General features: G+C 31.6%; 5 protein-coding genes across 7 annotated transcripts; 2 read left to right on the forward strand and 3 right to left on the reverse strand.

Annotated features, from left to right (window-relative positions):
* Positions 1-25: 25 nt before the first annotated feature.
* Positions 26-13,670, reverse strand: LOC109605647 (organic cation transporter protein-like). Of its 2 annotated transcripts, none has more exons than XM_049964496.1 (5): positions 13,520-13,670; positions 1,803-2,025; positions 1,607-1,741; positions 1,232-1,401; positions 26-1,176 (listed from the first exon to the last, which is right to left on the reverse strand). In XM_049964496.1, exons 1-5 carry the CDS (start codon positions 13,557-13,559, stop codon positions 209-211), a joined length of 1,536 nt encoding a protein of 511 aa, XP_049820453.1. In that variant the 5' UTR covers positions 13,560-13,670; the 3' UTR covers positions 26-208. The 2 variants fall into 2 exon arrangements, with proteins under 2 accessions (XP_049820453.1, XP_019877801.1); XM_020022242.2 differs by lacking the exon at positions 13,520-13,670 and adding an exon at positions 5,802-6,331.
* Positions 8,390-9,961, forward strand: LOC109605648 (ribosome production factor 2 homolog). The gene is made up of 3 exons (XM_020022243.2): positions 8,390-8,524; positions 8,581-9,212; positions 9,430-9,961. The coding sequence occupies exons 1-3, from the start codon at positions 8,502-8,504 to the stop codon at positions 9,726-9,728; spliced, it is 954 nt and encodes a 317-aa protein (XP_019877802.1). The 5' UTR covers positions 8,390-8,501; the 3' UTR covers positions 9,729-9,961.
* Positions 10,037-10,817, reverse strand: LOC109605649 (5-demethoxyubiquinone hydroxylase, mitochondrial). Its single transcript, XM_020022244.2, has one exon. The coding sequence runs from the start codon at positions 10,655-10,657 to the stop codon at positions 10,076-10,078; it is 582 nt and encodes a 193-aa protein (XP_019877803.2). The 5' UTR covers positions 10,658-10,817; the 3' UTR covers positions 10,037-10,075.
* LOC109605645 (polycomb protein Scm) lies at positions 11,211-16,083 on the forward strand. Its single transcript, XM_020022240.2, has 5 exons — positions 11,211-12,131; positions 12,218-12,569; positions 14,078-14,493; positions 14,551-14,807; positions 14,862-16,083. The coding sequence occupies exons 1-5, from the start codon at positions 11,456-11,458 to the stop codon at positions 14,994-14,996; spliced, it is 1,836 nt and encodes a 611-aa protein (XP_019877799.1). The 5' UTR covers positions 11,211-11,455; the 3' UTR covers positions 14,997-16,083.
* A 1,172-nt stretch (positions 16,084-17,255) lies between these two features.
* Positions 17,256-21,076, reverse strand: LOC126264866 (uncharacterized). 2 transcript variants are annotated; one of them, XM_049964507.1, is made up of 3 exons: positions 19,348-21,076; positions 18,128-19,295; positions 17,259-17,598 (listed from the first exon to the last, which is right to left on the reverse strand). In XM_049964507.1, exon 1 carries the CDS (start codon positions 20,738-20,740, stop codon positions 19,706-19,708), a length of 1,035 nt encoding a protein of 344 aa, XP_049820464.1. In that variant the 5' UTR covers positions 20,741-21,076; the 3' UTR covers positions 17,259-17,598; positions 18,128-19,295; positions 19,348-19,705. The 2 variants fall into 2 exon arrangements, with proteins under 2 accessions (XP_049820463.1, XP_049820464.1); XM_049964506.1 differs by having other exon boundaries at positions 17,256-19,295.
* Positions 21,077-23,140: the final 2,064 nt, after the last annotated feature.

The raw sequence follows: 23,140 nt of genomic DNA on the forward strand, positions 1-23,140 counted from the left end.
TATTAAACATAAAAATTAAAACAAATTTGATCTACATACTACTCTTTTTATTTTAACTTACATTAAAATTATCACAGTATTTTTATCAAAAATGTAAAAATAATGCTCTAAATATTTGAACGTTTGAAATATGTTTAATAAAAATATTTTGTACATATTTGATTTGCATGTTCATTGACTTATTACAATTACAATTTTTTGATAAATTTTAACTTATCGTAAGTTCCGTATCAGTATTCCTCTTTTTATTTTTATGAAACTGCTCAGCCTCTTCCACAGTATCGGGCAGTTTGCAGTCCAATGTCTCGGGCAAGAGTAGACATAAAATGGCTCCAATAATCGGTACAACTCCGAAAATAACAGGAGGTAGCCACACTTGAACTTTAACTAGAGAGGCAACGAATGGAGCAATCATTGAACCGATTCTAGCCGCCATAGACGAAGTACCGACTCCAATATTTCTGACTAAAGTGGGGAACAGTTCACCTGAGTAAATATACACAGTTGGGAATGACACAGCCAGTCCAAACATTCCAATTGTGCTAAGAGTGGGTTGTATCCAGGCCGGTTCAGATGGTGTGAAACCGATAAGAAATACGAAGATTCCTGCCAGTAGGTTACCGAATATCAATGAATATTTTCTGCCCCATTTTTTGGTCGAATACACCGAAAAGAAAGTACTGGGAATTTGTATAATGGCCGATAAAGCCACGTTCAAAAATATATTGCCACCCAACTGACCGATAAATTGTGACACGCCGAAGAAGCACAAGCCGCAAACGAACCAGTTGAAGCAGACTGCGAACGTGTAGACTCTCATTATCGGAGTTCGGACCAGGTCTAAGATGTTGCCTCCTTGTTTTGCTTCAGACTTATCCTCTTGTTTCGCCACCAAATTTTCGACGTCACGTCTTATATGTTCTGTGGGCAGCTTGTTGACTTTAGCTGCTGACTCCATTGTGGTGATGGCGCTTTCGGTGCGACCGGTTGTTATCAACCATCTGGGAGACTCTGGGAGAACCCAGTAGTAGATTATCAGAAATATGGATGGGGCGGATATGGCGACTTGGAAATACCTCCAGTCTCTGAGGAAGTAACTGAACAGCGGTAAGGTTAAATGACCCAAGTTGAAGGGAATTTGGTAGATAATACCCAGAACTGTTCTCCATTCAGTACCTAGGGAAATACATAAATAAGTCCATAGTTGTAAATGTTAATTAATGTTACATACCAATAAGTTCCATGACCAACACGAAACTTGTGACCATTGTTCCACCAGTAGCCAAAGCAGCAAAAAATCTCATAATTAGAAACAGGACGAACCAAGGAGACATTGCCGCAGCAACACCTGTTGTTGCCTGTAATATCACTGCCCATAGCAATGGATTTTTCCTGCCAAATCTAAAATATTTTATTTTGTAATAAATAACAATTGCATTCGTACTTGTGGATGTATAATGGCAGTAATAAAGCTGATTAGTATCAATTTGATCCTTATTAATTCGACCTAATTATATATAATTCAGATTAACCTATGCAACTTTGCAAATATTATTTCCGTGTTATGTGAATGCATTTTGAATTTGCCCATTGATGTTATTCGTACCTATCTGATAAATAGCCAAAAATCATGTTTCCAAATAATATTCCGAGCATAGTAATAGTTTGTGCAAAGCTCCCAAGATGTTGTTTCTCGCATACCAAGTCCCATTGGGTGGTAATTGTTTCCTCAAACACCGATCTGTAATTACAAAGCAATTAATAAAAATTTATTGTGAAAATTTAAATATTTTCATTATCACCTGTCGAAAATGTGTTCGGTGCAGTTTTTTGCACACTTGTCGAGTTCGGGGTCGGCACATGAAAAGTTTACCGGGGGTGTGAGGAAAACTATGCTGAGCTGGTGCCATGCCACCGGAAATTTTACCAAGAATATGGCCAGACATACCCACAAATGCCATTTACCCAACACACCAATAGACTTTTGTATTATGTCCACATTCTCTTGAGGCTTCCCGTTTTGCACTAAAATATATGAAAAAAAAAATGTGAGGAAATCAAATTCAGATAATTAAAACTGTACAAGGTGTGGTAACATTTTTTTAAAATGCTTTCAAGGTTGAATTCTTTTTTAACTTTCTGTGAATTGATGCTGTTTTACATTTTGTAATGCATTCAATCGGTAACTTTGCGTAAGAACAATCTTTGTTATTAACCAGTCCTGCGAGTCGTATTCAATGACCCTGATTAAACTCATCATCATTCGCGACTGTATCCATTTCAGACTTAAATATTTACTTTTATTAATTTTATTATATAATTATTCTGATGGGTGCGCATTTATATACCAGATTTAACCAGAGTTGTCAATTTAAAAGGTTAATAACATAAGCAAATTTTATAAATACGTCGATAATTGAAAAGTATATAAAATATAAATTAACGAATTAATTTCAAAATAACTGGGTTAAGGTAATACTTCAGATAATCATTATAATTTATATTATTTTATAAAATTAAAATATCAGATTTATGAAAGTTATAATAACAAGTTAGATTTTTACGGTACATATTTATGTAATTGACTTGTCAACGAAAGTACACGCACATCTAGTGCTTATCCTATTATATCATAAACGCAATTGTATAATACAAATTACCGTTAACAAAAAACAAAAAGTATCTTGGCTTTCTGTTTAAAAGGTGATAGAATATATTCCGAATTACATACAGTTCTAGTATTTTTTAAGGAAACTTATTAGATTTTCATCCATAAACTAATTGTAGTTATTTCATAACTCTTATTTATTTTAGGAATTGTAAGTAAAATACATAGAAATTATGTGGTTATCTCATTATAATAAAAAAATATGTATTCATTATACAAATATGACATAATATAACTATCTTGAAAAAACGTGATTAACGTACAATTGGTTAATTTTGAAATGCATTTTTTAGATACATATATGTTCCTATTTTGAATATACTAAGTTATATAATTAATTTGATTATTTAGTATTAATATCAATTGATAAGAATAAATGGACTTTGACAACAGTTTGTTGACACTAAAGAAATAAAAATTGAAAATACATCTCTTCGAAAGTGTTACATTTACTTATTTTTTAAACTTTAAGTTAAATTTTCTCTTTGTTCTATAATTCCATATTTTTATACCTAAAATTGGATGAAGCAGAAAATTTTTAAAACCGAAATCATTATTTAACAGATTATAGTTTGAGTTAAATAATTTATCAAATTAAATTACATTAATTTACACAAAATTTGTTTAATTTTAATCTTAATTAAATATAACTGTACCATACAAACACGTATTAAGAAAAGTTCTATTGTCTTAACAATTGTTTTATAAGAATTTATAAATAAGCAGATATTTCTGAAAATCTCGTGTTATAGACGTTTATATTTCTTCAAGGTAATATATATTTACACCGCTATTTTTTATATCGTTTGATTTTTATGAAAATAGACCACATTTTGCTGTAGTATTCAAATATCTAACAAAGAAAAAACTACTAAAACAAATTATATAGGAGCCAAATTCTCAGAACGAAACTTTCACCAAATGTTGCTAGAAATTGTTAAATTTGCCACATATTTTCGTACATGATTTTTTTGTTCCAATATTGAACGATTTAGTTACGCAATTGTACTTCCGCTTATTACATATCGAAACACATCACAAAGAAAATTGGAATTTTAGGTCAAATGAAACGACTTTAGGCTAAATCAATGCATCGAACCGTTTGAACTTGCTGGTGAACTTGATGGTAAATTCTCTTGCGCAGGACGAGAACTGGTTGCAGTTGCAATTTGTTACTGCACATAACATTGAATAATTTACTACGCGAGCTTAAATATACTTGTGGTAAAGTCTTCCTAAATACATATCTTAGTTATATGAAATACCAAAACCGAAGCACGTTAAAAACAACGAATGTGACGAAAGTGTTTCTGTAGAATTGCAAATGCATTCGTTATTAAACGAGTGAATGTTTATTAACGTCGTGTATTACTTATGTTTACTTAAACGAGATTTAAATATCATAAAAATGACTTTAATAAGTTGTTTACATAATTAGTTTGAATATTTTTTCCATTAACTTATTGAAGCAGGAAACTAAAAATAATTTTTTACCTAATGTTTACCAAGTGTGTATCTTTATGAAAATATAATTTTGTAAAGTTGTTTTCTCATCTGAAGCAGGTAAAAATTATACATTTAAAATATATTAGCGTTACTTTGAAAAGCATGTGGTTATTGACAGAAATTTATATTTAATTACAAATATAGTATAATATAACTAACTGGTGATAAGATGAAATCAGAAACAAATTTGTTGAATTCACTTATCTAAATTTCATAATTATTATTTGATGGTTCGTCATAAGAAGTTACGTTTTATTGTTGATACATCGTTAATCTTTATTTATAAACATAAAATTATACAAGTTGAGTTATTAAATTTGAAAAATTTCAACTTTAAATTAATAAAAAATATTTATTTTTATATATACCAACATATAGTTATTAATATGCACTATTAAATGCTTATTATATAAATTAACAATAATTAGACTACATATTTATAAGATTTTTTAATGGCGATATTAAACATCTTCCAAGAAGAAAACAACCGCAAATATTAAAACGCAATATTAAATGACCAATTTAGTAGTTATTTAAATTATAAATAATAATTACTATTAATTAACCGTATTCATATTTTGAATTTATATGATAGAAAAATTTATAATTAATAATTATAAAAATATTAGTTTTAGTGTAAATTTTCAATATTGTCGTATACGTGAACACATATTTATTATTCATTGAATAACAAAAATATTTATAAATAATTACTAAATATAACAAAAATAGACATAACAGGCTGTGTAAAAATACTAAAATAGTTCAGGAAAATAAACAATTCGTTGGACGAGGTCAAGCTTGCAATTTCGAATTCAATGCTTTATAGTCTTGCGTGTGTAACATTGTATTTTTCACCACCAACATTAAGGCTTATAAATTTAAACATAATCAATAACAAGATTTTAGTTTAATTTCTTGCTAAAAGTATCAACATTATATATTTATATTGATTAAATTTAAACTGAGTAAATTCGAAAGTAGCTGATGTCAATTTGGAACGAAATTTTGTCAGGGAATTCCCCCCAAGTTTCATAATTTAAACCTACTGCAAATTGCATAAAAATACAGTCCATAAAAATTTATGATAACACAATAATGTCAATTATTTGCGGAATATGATATGAAGTTTACTGTAGTTATTTTTTATTTTAAAATAACAATGAAAAATATTAACGGAAATCCATGATTTTAATTTATTAAAATCGAAAAAAGTAATCCGAATTTTACATTTGATTGATTACAGTGAACAATTTTATCGGTATAAGTTCATGGAATGTGACCTCTTAAATTAAAACTAAAGTAAAATTTTAAAAATAAATTATTATATTTATTTTATAATATTATTTTATGTAGGTAAGTAGGTTTCACGACTAAAAATGTTAACGTTTGTTTTTTTAACTAATAAACAAGGGGAACAAATAATTAATTTAATTAACACGTCCTGTTAATTAATAAAATAGCATGTGTCACAAAGCGCAGTGAAACTTTGTTTTCTACTACAGTTTTATTTATCACAAAACAAAACGATGATAAATTATTGTGACTGGTATCGATATTTAACAATAAACCAGAAACGAAAAAACGACAGTAATGTTAAAGTTCATGGTGAAACGTGGGCACTTACTGTTAATAATAGTTTATTTAACCGTCGAAGTTCAAGCAAAAGAACAAGAACCACCACACAGCACTGTCACTTGGTGGAGTCCACTCGGTTCGCCACTCTCTCGCAAACTGAACACCAAACCAGCACCAGCTTAGATCGCCAACTGTCCTCTCTCCGGGCTTCGCCGTTGATAAGAATCGAATATTGCGGAGGTGCATACAAAGCCTTCAGATACAGTCCCTATCTGCACAATCGGAGCCTGCCCGTCACATCAGGATCAACAAATTGTTTTTGATAAATTTATTGGTGCGAGGTCGAGACCGCAATTTTTGCGGGCACGTGAACCACGCTAATTTCCTGAATTAGGTCCTTCTATATTAACACGGTCGGCTTTTGAAATATTACCGCAACGATTTGCTATTTTGGTCACGCAATTTTACATTTCGCTAATTATTAAGGTAAACCGAAATACTTCGTATAAAAAAATCCATCGACGCATTTACATACTGAATAATTTATTGAATACGAATCAGTTCATGGAAAGTGAGACCACAAAATTTGTTTGTATTTACAACTCGTTATGTTCAAGTGGGACTATGCTCTTTTCCAGAACCTCATTTCCATATAGATCTAGTGATTTAAGGGTGGTATTTTTATATTCGTTACAAAAAATTGCGTTATCAAAGTACAATCACGCACGTGCCTGAGCATGCATGCAATTTAAAATTGAATGGTGCACTCATCAATGCGCGATTAATTAATTCGCGACGCAGATACAAGGGGTGATAGTGAGCAAAATTATTATTTGAAATGTACATTTTCTCTATGGTTTATTTATTTATAACAAATTCAGGCTCTAATGGCTAATAAAATATTTTGGTAGAGTATGTAAACGATTTGCTTTTCTCATACTAAAGCTAAGATAATATTGAGAAGTTTTGACTTACTATTTATGTTCTAATTTCAGCTTTCTGCGACCTTCGTTTCACCCTTGGATCAACTTAATCGATCGGTCCCTATTTCCCCACGTGGCAGAGTGTAAACTTTATTTAAAATCGAAGTTATTTGAGGTCGAAATATATAACAGAACGACTCTCACACTGATTATATTTTGGTAAAATTATCGAAATAAGTTATTTTACTGCCGCAGATTCTCGATGAGGTAGGTGAGACGGTGCCTCACGTATGAAGATGATCCTATTGACATAATGTTAATATTAAAAATACATTTTTTTATTTTTATTTTTTAAAATTGAATATAACTCAATATTTAGCAAAGGTAGAAAAGTAATGTGTTGTAAAACCGACAATTAAACAAGCAATAACAATTTTATATTAAATTGCAATGAATATTTTGTGTACAATTTCTACTTTTAAATGTGCCAATTCGTTTTATAAGTAAGACTTGAATATTTCTATTTGATCCCAACATTGGCACATACGCTTTAAGATAGGGCTATTGTTTCAATGGTAGGGGAGCTGAGAGACGCCTCTAGCCAATGAGGTAACCCCAAATACCGACACACTCGAAATTTGTCAACCAATAAAGGGAGTTGTCATATTTGTTAATAAACTATATTTCGGAAGCATCCTAAGTTTTTGTTGAAATTTGCATGTTAATTATTCCCCTCTTCCCAGTGCAATTTTTACTTAATCTTACTGAAAGTGAATTTTATTCATTAAAATAATATAAATTCTTACTATTAAGAGTATTATTAAATAGTGGCACAAAATGTAAATATATTTAAATGTGTTATTTCCCTGGTCAACCAGAGTTTATATAAATGTTTAATTTAAAACTTTGTGTTATTTCTCTTGCCACCACTGTATGTAATTGTTATTAAAATATTATATTCTTGTCTGTGTGTAGTAAATGAATTACTATTAAATTTCAAAGCTCAAAAGTAGATCGATACATTTTTAAAACTTAATCAGAAAGCCTTTACTTCTACACATAGCGTAGTGTAAACATTATATAAAAGATTTTGTATGAGGTTAAAATGAATAACTGAACTTGATTAAATGAAATATTCTTACACTAATTTTATTTTAAACAACTTATCAATCGAAAGAAGTAGATTTTCTCACTTAATTGTCTTTTAAATAACTTAAATTATATACTTGTTGTAATAGAATTAAATTTCAAAGCAATTATACATTATAAACACAAAGGAAAGAGATTAATATATATGAAATGTGAAATATTGAGACATAAATTATAAAAATAAGATGGAATATTAAAATAGTTAACAGTTTTAATTATAATTTTGTGGCAAAAAATGATGAATAATTAGGATTGTCTACGATATTTGTATATGAAACTTTGAAAATTTTTAAAATGTTCACTGACAAAAATAGATTTTGATTGTTCAAGGACATGTTTTGGAAATACCAACTTCCACAACTATTTGAATTTGTTAGTTTCGTTAAATCAAAATTTTGGTTATTCTAACATATTGCTATCAGTAATTTTGATTTTGTTGAGTTTTCCTGATTACAGTAACCTTAAAACAATATGCTATTTATTATAATATGATAATTTAAAAATGATAAAAAGTGATTTGAAAATCGCGCTACACAAAATTCCCCAAATATCACCAGATCATCTGTGTTTGCGGTTGGTAGTGCGTCGGCGTGAGGTTAGTTTCTGAAGAATCTTGTCAACACGTGTTGAAAATAAATTTCACGAATTGATCATTGTTTTTTATAAAAGTGTCCAAAATGTCTGTGCTTCAGCGCGTGGTGTAAGTAGACCGCTTTAATCCTGCCCAAACGAGTACCTCACGTTGTTTAATTTTAGCAAACCGACCACACGGAAGGGCAAGAAAGTGTTGATGAGTAGAGAACCTCAAGTCATAGAAGGACCCAAGAAAGCTCTTTTCTTTCAAGGGAGGAAAACCTCGGAGAAAATCCGTAGATTACTAAAAGATCTGTACGACATCAAAAAACCGGATGCACAGAGGCTCACAAAGAAAAACGACATAACCATTTTCGAGAATGCGAATGTGGTCGAAAATATTTGCAAGAAACATGAGAGTCCACTATTTATGATGGGCTCGCATAGCAAAAAACGGCCCGACAATCTCGTCATCGGTAGAATGTACAATTATTCCCTGTTAGATATGATCGAATTATATATAGAAAACTTTGAAAGTTTTAAAGAATTCAGCACAACAAAAATCACACTGGGCACAAAACCCTGTTTACTATTCAATGGTCCTCAGTGGGAGCAAACCAATGAACTGAAATGTCTAAAATCATTATTTATAGATTTTTTTCATAGAGAACACACAGACTCTGTAAGATTGCAGGGTATAGAACACACTATTAGTTTTAATGTCACTCCTGAGGGAAAAATTTTACTTAGGTCTTATAAAATATTGCTTAAGAAGTCTGGGTGTAGAACACCACGGGTAGAACTGGAAGAAATTGGTATGTATTTTATTTACATGGATAACTCTTTCAAATCTTTTTTTGATGGTCTTAAATTAATAGTCTGATTGAGAATATTTGATGTATATTTTATTTGATTTAATGTTACTTATTTTCTAATTAAAAAAGTTGTTTCTATTATTAGTTGTGTTTGTTATTTATATATTATAAATTCAAATGATAAAAACTTTGTGATTTTAATTTTGATTGTTTTCAGGTCCTCGAGTAGATTTTACACTCAGACGTAGCAAATTACCAACAGAAGATCTCATGAAGGAAGCGTGCCGCAAACCTAAAGAGCTCAAGGTCACGAAGAAGAAGAATATCAGCACAGATGAATTGGGCACCACCCATGGTCGCATCCACATTGGAAAGCAAGATATCAACAAGTTGCAGACGCGCAAGATGAAGGGCTTGAAGAAAACTCCATTGGAGAAGAAAGCAGCCAAAGCTGCCAAGAGATCACTAATTACTAGTGAAGAAGTTGACACAGTGAAGAAACAGAAGAGGGGTTAGCAATAGAATTACAATTGTTATTGTTATATTGTGTATATGAGATAAATTAAGGTTCACATATAATTAGGTATTTTTTAAATTAACTTAAATTAAGTTAGGGATAATTGTAAATATTTTTTATAATTAAGACGTCCGTTAATGTACCTATGTTATAAATAGTATACCTCTTTTTTTAACAATCAAATTTTTCATTGTAAATATACTTTTAATAAAAGTTAAAAAAATCTTGTTGACCTATTGTATTCATCTTTATTCTTAAAATCTGATCACAGGAAATGAACATAGAATTTTTTAAATATATACTAAGCTTACTATGTTAATAAATATTTATTATAAACTATCACAGATTACACAACTTTGGATATATTAATAGCAGCTTTACAAATAAGTTTTATGGCACCAGAATAAGCCTGATAAAAGGGAGTTTGCTCAGCTCCTTGATCAATACCATGATCATGATGTTCCTGTTCCTCATCTCTAAACTTTGTAATTGTCTCCAACAATTCCTTATTTGCTTCTGGATCCTCAAGTAAAGTTCTTAGTTGATCATTATAATGTTCAACAATAACAGTTTCAACGGCAACTGTACAAGCCATTGCGGCCTTCTCGCCCAGAAGTGCTGAACCAGCTCCTAAGGCGAAGGCACCAATGTTCCACAATGGTGTCATGACAGTCGGTCGCACACGGTGTTTTTTGATAAGATTTTCGAACGTGGCTTTGTGGTGCTTCTCTTGGTCCCACATGTGTTGGATTAAAGGCCCCTTTGAGGTGCTGCCCAAAATTGCCATTTGTCCGGCGTATATGCGATCAGCACCCAATTCGCCAGCATGATCCACCCGGATTATCTCGTCTAGTTTTGACTTATTTGTTACACATCGAATTTGTATTGATTTTGGGATGAAATTGTAAGTTTTCGTCAAAAAATTCATTTTGTATATTTACATCTACTAACTGTCAAACTTGTAGGTTAGGCACCTTTGTAGCCCCCAGAAATTTGGAGTTTCAGATTTTAATTGTGATTTAGGAAGTTTGTTTATAATATTTCCAAGTTGAGACCATTATCAAATATTAAGGGGCTGCTTAATTGCATTATAAATTAAACTTCGACTATCTAATTTTGTTAATATCTATAGTAGGCATTAGTTCAAAAATAAAATTAACAAAATATATTTGCTATATATTATGAAACATAGTTAAATAACCAATGTGACTATTTTAATAAGTGAAAATATTAAGACAACTAGCACTTTCCATTAAAGTTTTATTATCCTTCTAGAACTTTCCATATGCAGTATGGATTTGCAAAGAAATAAATAAGTTAGTCAAGGAATTAAAATCTGGTATTATAAAATAGTTTTAAGCAAATGATGTGTCATTTAGGCCTATATACTGTATTTAAAAAATTAAATTGTTCATATTAATTTAAATTTCCCGCTTATATAAGGTTGGGGTTTTTAAGCTAGTGACGTTGGTGATTCTACACAAACAAGCGCATATTTTCTGCTTGTTGACATTTTATGTTTGACACAAATACTTTTATAAAATTATTCACTGTGTGTGAGTAAAATAGACATTAATTACCTTCCGAGCAAAGTCTTGTGGGTGTGTCGTGTCGAAAACGCAATTGGACGGAGTCATGTGAGATATTGAGTGGAACCGGCATATTTGCCCATTGAATTACGTGCACGATTATTTATTTACAAAAAGTTTATGAATTGTAAGGAAAAATGTCTTCTAATAACATATCGGCGCTCAAATTGCGAGGACCTGGACGGCCACCAAAGAAGAATACGTCTTGTACATGGTGTAATGAAAACAAACTACCTTTAAAGTATGTGTACCCAACAACAAATGGAAAAAAGGAGTTCTGTTCAGAGACTTGTCTCGCGGAATTTCGGAAGGCATATATAAAAGGAGCTTGTATACAATGTGATAATGTTATACGGGGGACAAATAGTCCATCCAAAGAGTTTTGTTCTACATACTGTATGACCAAACATCAGAAAAAGAATGAGTTACAAAGTAGAGTTGCAACAGTGGTACCTTCAACTCCAATGGAAGGTGCCTCCCCTGGTCCATTCCAATATGAAACCTATAACCCATTTGATTGGGAGGAGTATTTAAGGGAAACTAATTCTACACCAGCACCACAGAAATGTTTTAAACAGTCAGAAAGTCCTCCACCAAATGACTTCAAAGTTGGCATGAAACTTGAGGCTCTAGATCCCAGAAATGTCACTTCTACATGCATAGCCACTGTCATCAGCATATTAGGACCCCGACTGAGATTAAGATTAGATGGTAGTGACAATAAGAATGATTTTTGGAGGCTAGTTGACTCAGGAGAGATTCATCCCATTGGCCACTGTGTAGAGACTGGAGGAATGCTACAACCACCTCTTGGTAAATAATTCATTTAAATGCATGTCACATTTTATATTTATCCGCAAACAAATTCCTAGTTTTATTAAAAATTTAATCATTTTTAGGCTTCAGAATGAATGCAAGTTCTTGGCCAATGTTCCTGTTGAAAACGCTTAATGGAGCAGAAATGGCGCCAAAAGAAATTTTCCATAAAGAACCTAAAGGTCCACAAAGCAATCTTTTTGAGATTGGCCAGAAGCTGGAGGCAGTGGATAAAAAGAATCCTCAGTTGATTTGTTGCGCGACAGTCGGCGCAATTAAAAATGATCAGATACATGTTACTTTTGATGGATGGAGAGGCGCGTTTGATTATTGGTGTAAATATGATAGCAGAGATATTTTTCCAGTGGGGTGGTGTGCAAAGTCTGGTCATCCAATGCAACCACCTGGGCAGAAAAATAATTCTGGAGCAAACAGGTAATGAAACATTTTTTTAAATAAAATTAAATCAAGATTTTCGTTTTATTTAATTGATTACTAATATCTTTCCACAAATGGAATTAATTGTCTCTTTCCTGATTATGGACAAATTCCCATTAATTATATATACAGAAAAAATTCATAAAATTAAAAATATACTATGTAAGTGAACTATTATTTAACATTTGTTTTAATATTTAAATTCAGTCTTCATTTGTATTACATACATTAAATGATTTTTAAACTATAATTTAATAATATCATTATATTCCAATCGCTATGCTAACGTAGTAGTATTTATTTTGGAATTATTGTCAGAAGAATAAATTATTTTAATTTTATAAAATTTCTTAAAAATTAGGTATGACACACATTCTTTATTGTTTTTGTTACAATTATATATACTTGAATGGTTATCAAAAATATGAAAAATGTTAAATAAAAATAAATTTAGGCTATTTATTTTTATGTGGATAAAAACTATTAATCATGTCTTGAATTTGGTTAAATACAGCGCTAAATAATATATAATTGACACAATTTTTCACACGTCTTCAAAATTTGTCTATTTCTGCTTTGAAGTTATCAATTATCACATTATTTTAAATTTTCGTTAATTTGCGTTGAAATTAAATTTATACTTGTTATAATATTTATAACTTGTAACAACACTTCTGTATGTTTAATATATGACAGTAACATTTTAACAATGCACGCATAAAATTAGGTTTAAAGTAGAATTATTTGAGTAATTTCATTGTCAGTTGTTATTGACACACAAGTAGCAACTTTTATTATCTTTACAGAGCTTGTTAACAACTAGTGTCAGTAATATATGTAAAATGTAAGCAGCAACAAATTTCCTTAATACAACTGAAATAAATATATCATAGATGTTTAATAATTTGCTAGTATTTTTAAAAATTATATAAAATAACAAATCTTACCAGATTGTAGCAAAAGCACATTTGTTTCTACTGGGGACATATTTTACTCAATAATTGCTTAGATGCACTGGTAAATCACAACATCAGTTATTGTCTAATTAACGCGTTGAAAAGTACAGTTTCTTACAAAATATTTCTCGGTATTCACGAAACAATTTTAGTAACCTTTATATAAGTAATAAACAGCTTGTAATCTTGTTGCTCTCGTAAATTAGGATAATAAATTTTTTGTTAATCTGCATCTGACGTGAAAGGACTAAATTGTGAAACATTATATGTTTGTTTAATTGTTACATGGCTAAATAATTACTGTGTATTTTTATATTGTACTATTAAGTTGCAATAATTAAATGATAACAGTATATATTTGCACATATTCATATTCAGATATGATTATGTGTTGTTGTTTTTGTTTATTCGCTCATACTTCATATAATATAATTAGTTCGAACATATTGGAAACGGAAATACCTTTTTGATTCACAAAATGAATAACATAAAACATAACGTCCTATATGATAGTGTAACTTTATTAAAGACAACAAATGTTTATTTTAGATTCAGGTTTCGACCGGCATTCACCGCACCCCCGCCCCTTCCAGTCAGCACAGTGGCACCGGAAGTGGTTCAATCTCCAGAAGCGGACACCTCAGTTCCGCCACCCCCTCCCATTCCCATTCACTTTCGCAAACAGTGTTTGGGCGGACCTTACGTCGACGTGAAGCTGCTTCCCGACGTGTTGGAAGACACGGGCGGCAACATCGTTAAGAAGCTGATCGGTCAGCTGTTGAACGCGTCGCACAAATCAGACGTGATACTGGCGAGGCTGGGCGCGTTACGCGGGGAAGAGACGGTCATAACGCACGCCGGCAACACGTACACCATCAAGTTGCCACCCGGTCAAAAGGCGGGCGATTTGGAGGGGGTGATTCGGGTGCTCGTCACGTCGCTTGGATGTTGCACAAATCTCATGTGTACGGGCTATTTATTTTAACTGTCGAATTTATTTTTTACCAAGCTACTTTTTTTAGCACTGGAGTCTCCAGTCAAGGAATGCAGCAATTGCGACATGAAAACATGTCCGTCGCCTCCGACAAAGCGTAAGGTGCCAGAACAGGAGGCAGCCACCTCGACCACTCCGGCGGAAATTCCGACGCAGGGCGTCGAGTCACCGATGGCCAACCTGTCGAAGATTCCGACCGCCGAGTGGGGTATCGAGGAGGTGATACAGTTCATCGACTGTACCGACCCCTGTTTAGGAGTGCACGCAGATCTGTTTAGGAAACATGTAAGTTTGAAATGCGACGATGGTTTTCGTTTTAATTGTTTTGTGTATTTTCAGGAAATTGACGGTAAAGCTTTCCTTCTACTAAACTCGGATATGATGATGAAATACATGGGTCTGAAACTGGGGCCGGCGTTGAAGATATGCAACCTAGTTTCTAGATTGAAGGGGCGTAGACATAATTCATTGTAGATTGTGAGTAGAGTTAAGTGTAGATCTTTTTTTTTAATTTTCTAGCAATTAGATTCCAATTATGGCATAAATGTTGATAACTATTTGTGATATAAAATTGTAAAATGTATTGTATAGCTGAAGTTATCAAGTAGCAATTTAGACATTGGAAAAACGTTAGTTTGAAAATTATTAGATGCGATTAAGGAACTTTACTATGACCATTTTTTGTCTTTATGTATTTTGATTAGATATAGGCTTATCATAATCATGCTTTGTACAAAAAATTATCCTGTATTAAATTTCAAGGGTAATAAATATATTTTGGATATTTGTAAATAGTATATTACTAGGTATCTTTGAGAATGTGTGTTATTGTTTTTTGCTAAAATTTAATTTTAGCGATGTAAGTCTTTTATTTTGTTCCCAAGTGTATTATACTGTTACTACGTTTCAGTCATTAATTAATTACGAATAGACTAGAATCAAATATTTATATTATCACAAAAAATAGTATTATATTCGAATATGAGTCTAGTCTATTCATTTTAGTTTAATTTTAGCTTTTTTAGAAACTGACGGATTTATTTACTTTTATTTTGATTACAGTATACGAGAATTTTCAAGTACATATTTTAAAATTTTAAATGTATATACATATCATATTATTCAATTTAATATTATAATCTTTATATTTATTTATTATTTTAAATCCAGTTTGAAAATAAAGTGTCGTATAAAATACATTTATAACTGACTTTTTACTTTTTTTTATATAGTTCCTTTATTTAAGATTTGATTACTTTATTTATTGTGCTTGTAATTGTATCCTATTAAGTTGATCATCTAAATATAAAACTGTAAACCTTAAACACCGACAATCTGCTGCTTTATTATTAAGTTGATTCAAACTTGTACTGAACTAAGTGCAAGTTTAATTGAAGCAGAAGATTTAAATATAAATAAATTCTGGGTAATATTCGTTCATTAGAATTGATATGAAATAAGAATAATGTTTAACATGGATCAAGCTTTACATATAAATTTAGTTTTGTAAGTGTTACTGTAATAGTTTTTAACTTTGTAAATATTAAACAAGTTTAAAATACGTGTGTGTATTTTTATCGTAACCTTTATATTAACCTTAGTATTTTTATTTTCTAATAAATAAGGGGCAAATAAAGATTCAGGATATTATCTGTTTCATAGTCAAGAAGACTATCCCAGATGATTAAAAAGTAGGTTTGTATATTAGTTTTAAAAATCTGTCAATAAAACTATGCAAAATGATGATCATTAGATATCCTTAAATTAAACTATGTTTTATTTAAAAGGTGTCATTTATTAGAAACAGAGGATTTTAACTTTACATCAACAATATTTAAAATTGACAATTTTTATGTCTATATGTATATGTGGTCGGGAATCTGTTTTAGTGGCATTTATTTGAACTCTGCATGTATTTACATAAACCCTAGTGATGGCTAATCACGCATGACACAACTCCGCCTGTCGTCAGTGTAGCCATTCAGCAAACCGACTTTTTGTGAACTGGTTATTTTCGTTTGCACGTTTGACACTTTTGGACTCGGCACGGTTCGGTTTCTGAATCGGAACGCAACTGTCGTGGACGGGAATCCCAACATTGTTGTTAATTTATAATTTGAAATTTGAAAACATTTATTCTAATTATAAAAAATATAATAAATCAGTTTCGACCAATAAAAATCAAAAAGTTGGTCAAATTGTTATTTTATATTAATTGTTACATTATTAACAAATGAAAAAATACTAAAAGAAAAATAAATAAAGTTTTAAATATATAATATTGTGAAATACACAAAATTATTGATACTCTACTTAATCCAAGTAGAGTTGATTTATTCTGAAATTTTGTTATTTAATGCATGCATTTTTTCTTATAAACTATCCATGCAAAGTTTTATTCATTCATTTATTTTTAATTGATCAATACTCTACTTAATCCAAGTAAAGTGTTTTATTCTGAAATTTTATCATTTAATGCATGCATTTATTATATTAATTGTTATTAACCATTAAATTGGTTTTTCAATAGTTAAAACATTGAGAATTAATTATTTATTTATATTACTAGCGACTTCTGTAATTATAAACACATATCATTAACTAGTTACTCTGTATCTTATTCTTAATTATGGTGTTTGAATTATTTTTTTAATTGTTAAGCGTTTATTTCACAATAATATTAATTAAAATTAATATATATATATATATATATATATATATATATATATATATATATATATATATATATATATGATAGATTAGCGACTGTTAATCTGTCTTTTTAGTTTGATTAAAACACTAAATTCACAATAATACGCTTTATTACAACAAACGTACTTTAACCCTCGACATCTAAAGCTTGACTGCCTGGTTCTTTCTTAAGAACTGCCCCGAATATTAAATGTAAACAAATACTTCAGATTTGCTTATAAAACAAAACTAGTCTAAATAGATGTGAGCACGTCGCATCGGTCCATCGGTGAAGGTGATGACGTAAGCTAACACGGCCTTCCTGACATGTGGGGCGTCCTCGACCCTTCCACAGTTTTGCAAAGATTCACCTGACACCGGTAATCTGTAAACATTATAACAGCAGTACAAGCTCAAAATATATTCGAAGAACTAAGTCTAAACCTTATTTCATTTAACAAAATAGACTGTTATGTGGCACAGTTAACAACCACTAGAAGCTCAGAGGCGGCTCAACCATCAACAGGTCTGTTACACCCATGACTCTCAAGTGCTATCAAAAGATACCATATTCTAGCCAGGAGCTCAGAGGCGGTTCAACCACTACCAGGTCTATTACCCGCTTGTCTCACAGACCCAGAACACAACAATCTAAGCCTGCAGAGCAGGGACCTTAAAAATAGCCTGCCGAGCAGGGACCTTTAAACATAGCCTGCAAAGTAGGGACCTTAAACATAGCCTGCAAAGTAGGGACCTCAAACATAGCCTGCGACGCAGGGACCTTAAAAATAGCCTACTAAGCAGGGACCTTCACATATAGCCTGATACACAGGGACCTTAAACAGCCTACTAAGCAGGGACCTTTACACACATTCACACATCAATCTTATTAAATAAATCTATATCCATCATACCTTATAGAATTTCTGTATCTGGCCAGGTTCGTAACTGTTCATGCGCTGCTATTGTAGTTCTACCTCGGCTGCCAATCCTTCGGAGTGCGTACCTCTCATTAGGTAAACAATGCGTTACCTCAAAGGGTCCGTGATACTTTGGTTTCAACTTTCCTCTATTCGACAGCTAACAGCGACATCTAATCCTAACGAACTTGCTTCTGTATGTAGTTCGGTTGACAATTCCAGATCAAAAATGTTGAAAATCGGATAAGAAGTCAATCGCACATTTTCACATTTACATGTCCATTCAAAAGATTTTCCCTCACGTAACAGTGTAAATATCGGTGCTGTTAAAGTTCCAAAGTTTTTCACAAGATGTCTAAAATATCCAGTCAGTCCTTTTTCGATCACACCTAAATATTTCACAGATGTTTGGAAAAAGTTACATTTTTTTATGTTTAAAACAAATACGGCCTTCGAAAGGGCGTCAATGACCTTTCTTAAGTTCTTAAGACCTTCTTGAATGGTTCGAGAGGGGCACAACACATCATCAACGTAAACAAACGCAATATCGTCTTTAAGTGGTCCAAGGGCTTTATCGATGGCACTTTGATAACACGATGGGGAGTTTATAAAACCAAACGGCATTCGATTGTACTCGTAAAGTCCATCTGGTGTCACAAAAGCAGTTATATGTTTTGAATTCTCTTCTATTTCAACTTGGTGAAATCCCGATTTCATATCAAGAGTACAAAAATATACAGCTTTGGCAAGGGCGTCAATCTGATCTTGTATCCGTGGTAGAGGATAATTATTACGTAATACTTTTTTATTTACGTCACGATAATCTACACATAATCTTGTGTCTCCGTTTTTCTTTTTGACAAGGACTATTGGGCTTGCATAAGGAGATTCACTTTGTCGTATTATTCCACTCTCAATTTGTTCTTTTATTATTTGTTTCACTTGTAATCTTTCGCCATATGACAAATGACGGGGTTTATAGGCCACTGGCTGTAGATCACGTAATGTTATTCTTAACTTGTTTGTTGTTACTGCGGCCGGTGTTTGACTTATTCCATTTTGGATTATTGTTTTTATTTCCTTAATAACCCACTCGTCCAGTCCTGACAAATTTAAGTCATTTTCTTCAAACGCGTATATAGCACAAATTCGTTGCCTATCACTATGATCATATACAATGTCTACACTGTTTGCATTAAATTCAATTTTAATACCTGGTCGTTTTAAAACATCAAGTCCAATTAAAGCGTCAACATCACATCCAGGAATTGATCCATCTGGCACAATTAGAAAATCAATTTCTAATGTCATGGTTGGTGTACACATCACAACACTACTGCGACCCAGAGGCTTCATAACACAATTTCCTACACCAGACAGTATTTGGCAATCCGGTTGAATTTGCGAGTCTAAGGCTTTCGCTATTTTTTCGTGAAGTATTGAGATATCTGCACCTGTGTCTACTAAGTATGATATTGAACTGATCATGGAATTGTTAGTGACCCTAGCTGATGGAAATGAACGGATAAAACGAGTGTTTTTTGCCAGGAGCACTCGTTTTGATGCCTCATGTCATTGTTTTTTACTATAGCATGTATCTTCTGAATGTCCATTCACTCCACAGATGTTACAAAACTTCTTATTTGCTGAGGTGTTGTTGCCAGACGAAAAATTTCTTTGATGTACTCCAGAAGGACCCGGCTGTACCTTTTCCGACATATTCTGTACTTTTTCCGCATTTTTGCAATCCACTGCTTTATGTCCATAGCGTTGACATCTTCTGCAGTTTCCTTGAAACGAACGCTGATCACGAAAGCTATACGGTCGTTTTCGTGACAATTCACGCTCTCGCACACCAGCGTTCAATTTATTCGCATCACAGGTAGCCAACAGTTTTAATAGTTCAGAATCACATGTAGGAGCTAGCAAGGAGATTCGATTTTTCACTTCTGTGTTTTGAATATCGTATTCAACAAGACTTAACACAACATTCCATGGAAAGTCTGAATAAAATCTTCTAATTGCTGTTAATTTGGCGTTACCGTATTCTACTAGTGAATCAAAACTTGAACTCTTAATTGCTAAACAATTTCTGATACGAGTAGCAGGAGTACCTAACTCAGGAAACGCAATTTCAAAATCTCGTCGAAAAGAAGCCCAATCTCTAATAATAGGTTTCCAATGTTGATAAAAGCGTGCTGCACGTCCTCGTAAAGCATGACCAGCTTTTAAAACAATAAGAGTATCGGATATTTCCAGCTCCTGTTGGATCCTAGTAACATCATCCATCCACTCAACCATAGTAAACGGTGTATCATCTGGGTCAAAACTTGCAAGTCGAAACTGCGCCGCCGCGGCACTTACACCTTCTGATACTGAAGCGGAAACAGGTTGCGTCTGCGCAGTCACCCTCAATGTTGCTTGAGTAGTTTGGGCGTTGGCCATTGTCGACAAAATTTCCATGATTTGTTTTTGGAAACTGTTGTTATTTTCTTGCTGCATTTTAAATAACAACGCCATATTATTGTCCGTCTCCGATACACTTTCGGTAATGTTCACAACGTTCGGACTCACTGCGCGGTCGCGTTTTTCACTATTGTCTGCCATTGTTCGTTCACAAAGAAACACAAAAAAAAAATTTATTTTTTTAGGTCCTTTCTTCCGGAAATAATTCACGAGAAGATATCCCACTTCTGATGATAGATTAGTGACTATTAATCTGTCTTTTTAGTTTGATTAAAACACTAAATTCACAATAATACGCTTTATTACAACAAACGTACTTTAACCCTCGACATCTAAAGCTTGACTGCCTGGTTCTTTCTTAAGAACTGCCCCGAATATTAAATGTAAACAAATACTTCAGATTTGCTTATAAAACAAAACTAGTCTAAATAGATGTGAGCACGTCGCATCGGTCCATCGGTGAAGGTGATGACGTAAGCTAACATATATATATTGATATTATAAAAAATATTCATAGCGTTTATTGTATTTAAGTTTCTGTAGAATTAACTAAATTTATATTTCTACGTAGGAAATGGTATAAAATAATTTCCAAATATAATTGTGATAAAAGAAAAACATTAATGTACCGTTCAAATAAAATAATTGAATAACTCCGTAAACAATTGATTCGCAACAAAAGGGCACCTATCTTGCAATCCATGGTCGTATCCAGCATATCCAATAGGGCACTAATCACAACACTAATTGAATACACGAGTCACCACACTGAATTGCACCACCAAATTAACTTTGAGGGTAAGGTGGTGTGAACCACCACCACGTCCCATCCGACCGGTCGATATGACGGTCGATAACAGACTGGTCTGACTCACGCGGCGTCTAATGTCGGCTAATGGCGGCTAATGGCGGCGACTCATCCCTTACGTCTGATTGGTCGACGTCGAGTTTTTGTTAAATCATGCGTATCGAAATCATTCTCAACCGAATTGAAAATTTTCCTATACAATATTTGAATTTTAAACAAAATCAACTATTCTTTTGTAATAAGGTAAAGTTGCAGAATCGGTCACTCTAAGGAATATTTGTAGCGCATGCGTCAACTGGATTTGAAATCGTCTGTTTCGGAGATTTTAGACAGCATAGTTGCCAGATTTCATTTTTAACGAAATATGTAGAGAAATGATTTTTAGAAAAATATATATGTAATTTATTATGTTTTTTATGTATGACTTATATTATTTATGTGGTTGAATTCGAAAAGAGATAAAATTCAAATCACTTTATTAATTAGTATATTCATTTTTTATTTATTCTATATTTCTTTGGTAGTTTAACTATCTAATTAAAAGTTCTTTATTAAATAATTAGGTAAATTTTCAAAGGTAAATTAGGTAAATTTACAACATTAATATAAAATTAACAAAAAAGATATATTTATATATTTTATAATAAAAAACAAAATCAATTAAAACAAAAAAATCTATTCCACTGGATATTGCTCCCTAATACAATTTAAAATGCTCATAAAGATATTATGATTTTTAAATTTATTTCTCCATATGAATTCGTGGAGGTACGATGGAAACAGATCTTCCGAGGAACAGTCATGGTCTATGTAACTCGAAAAAAATTGTTCAATGCAAATATAGTATAAATTTATTAATAAATTGGAATAAATTAAAAAATAATAAAAATTAAAAACATTTTTAATTAAATACAATACAATTATCTATATAGTAAAATATATTAATTAATTAACGACCCGTATCAATAAATTAAGATTGTACAAAAAAAATAATAAATGCAGCACACAAATAATCTATAAAGTAAGATAACTTAAAATATGACTGCTAACAAATTAAAAATAATCTTACTAAAGGAATAAAAGTATAATATTTTAAAAATGAGAAAGATCTATGAAGTAAAATATATTAAATGAGCATACAAATAAATTAAGAAAGTAATTAGCAGAAGAATAGGAATAATATATTGTTTTTAAAAACGCCATAAGTATAATATTTTAATAATGAGCAATAATCATCAAATCAGAAGAAATAATATACTTACCAAAAAAATAAAAAGTATAATACATACTCAACAACATAACAATAATTCAACCATAAAAAATGATTCGAATATTTTGACCGTTGCAAACCGACAACACTGCACTTCAAAATGTTCAAGAAGCGCGAAATCAGCGCCTCACGACGCATGCGCTAGATAATGTTCCTTAGAGTGACCGATTCTGCAACTTTACCTGTAATAAATAATGGTTTATATGTTATTACAATAATTATAATTAATATAACATATTGTTAATGTTAAGATAATTTTATAATCGATAATTTACAAAACAATAGACTCATTTCAATCGAAAGTAAATAATAATAAATAAAGAAAATACAACAATCTGAACGATATAAATGATATCCAAAATTTATTGTAAAAATACATAAATATATATAATTAAATACGTTAAGAATTAATAATATGTGTCAATAATAATACAAATTTATATATTATTTTATAATAAATAAT

Source organism: Aethina tumida, chromosome 3, assembly GCF_024364675.1.
Source record: "Aethina tumida isolate Nest 87 chromosome 3, icAetTumi1.1, whole genome shotgun sequence".
In the NCBI taxonomy this organism is placed as follows: Eukaryota; Metazoa; Arthropoda; class Insecta; order Coleoptera; family Nitidulidae; genus Aethina; species Aethina tumida.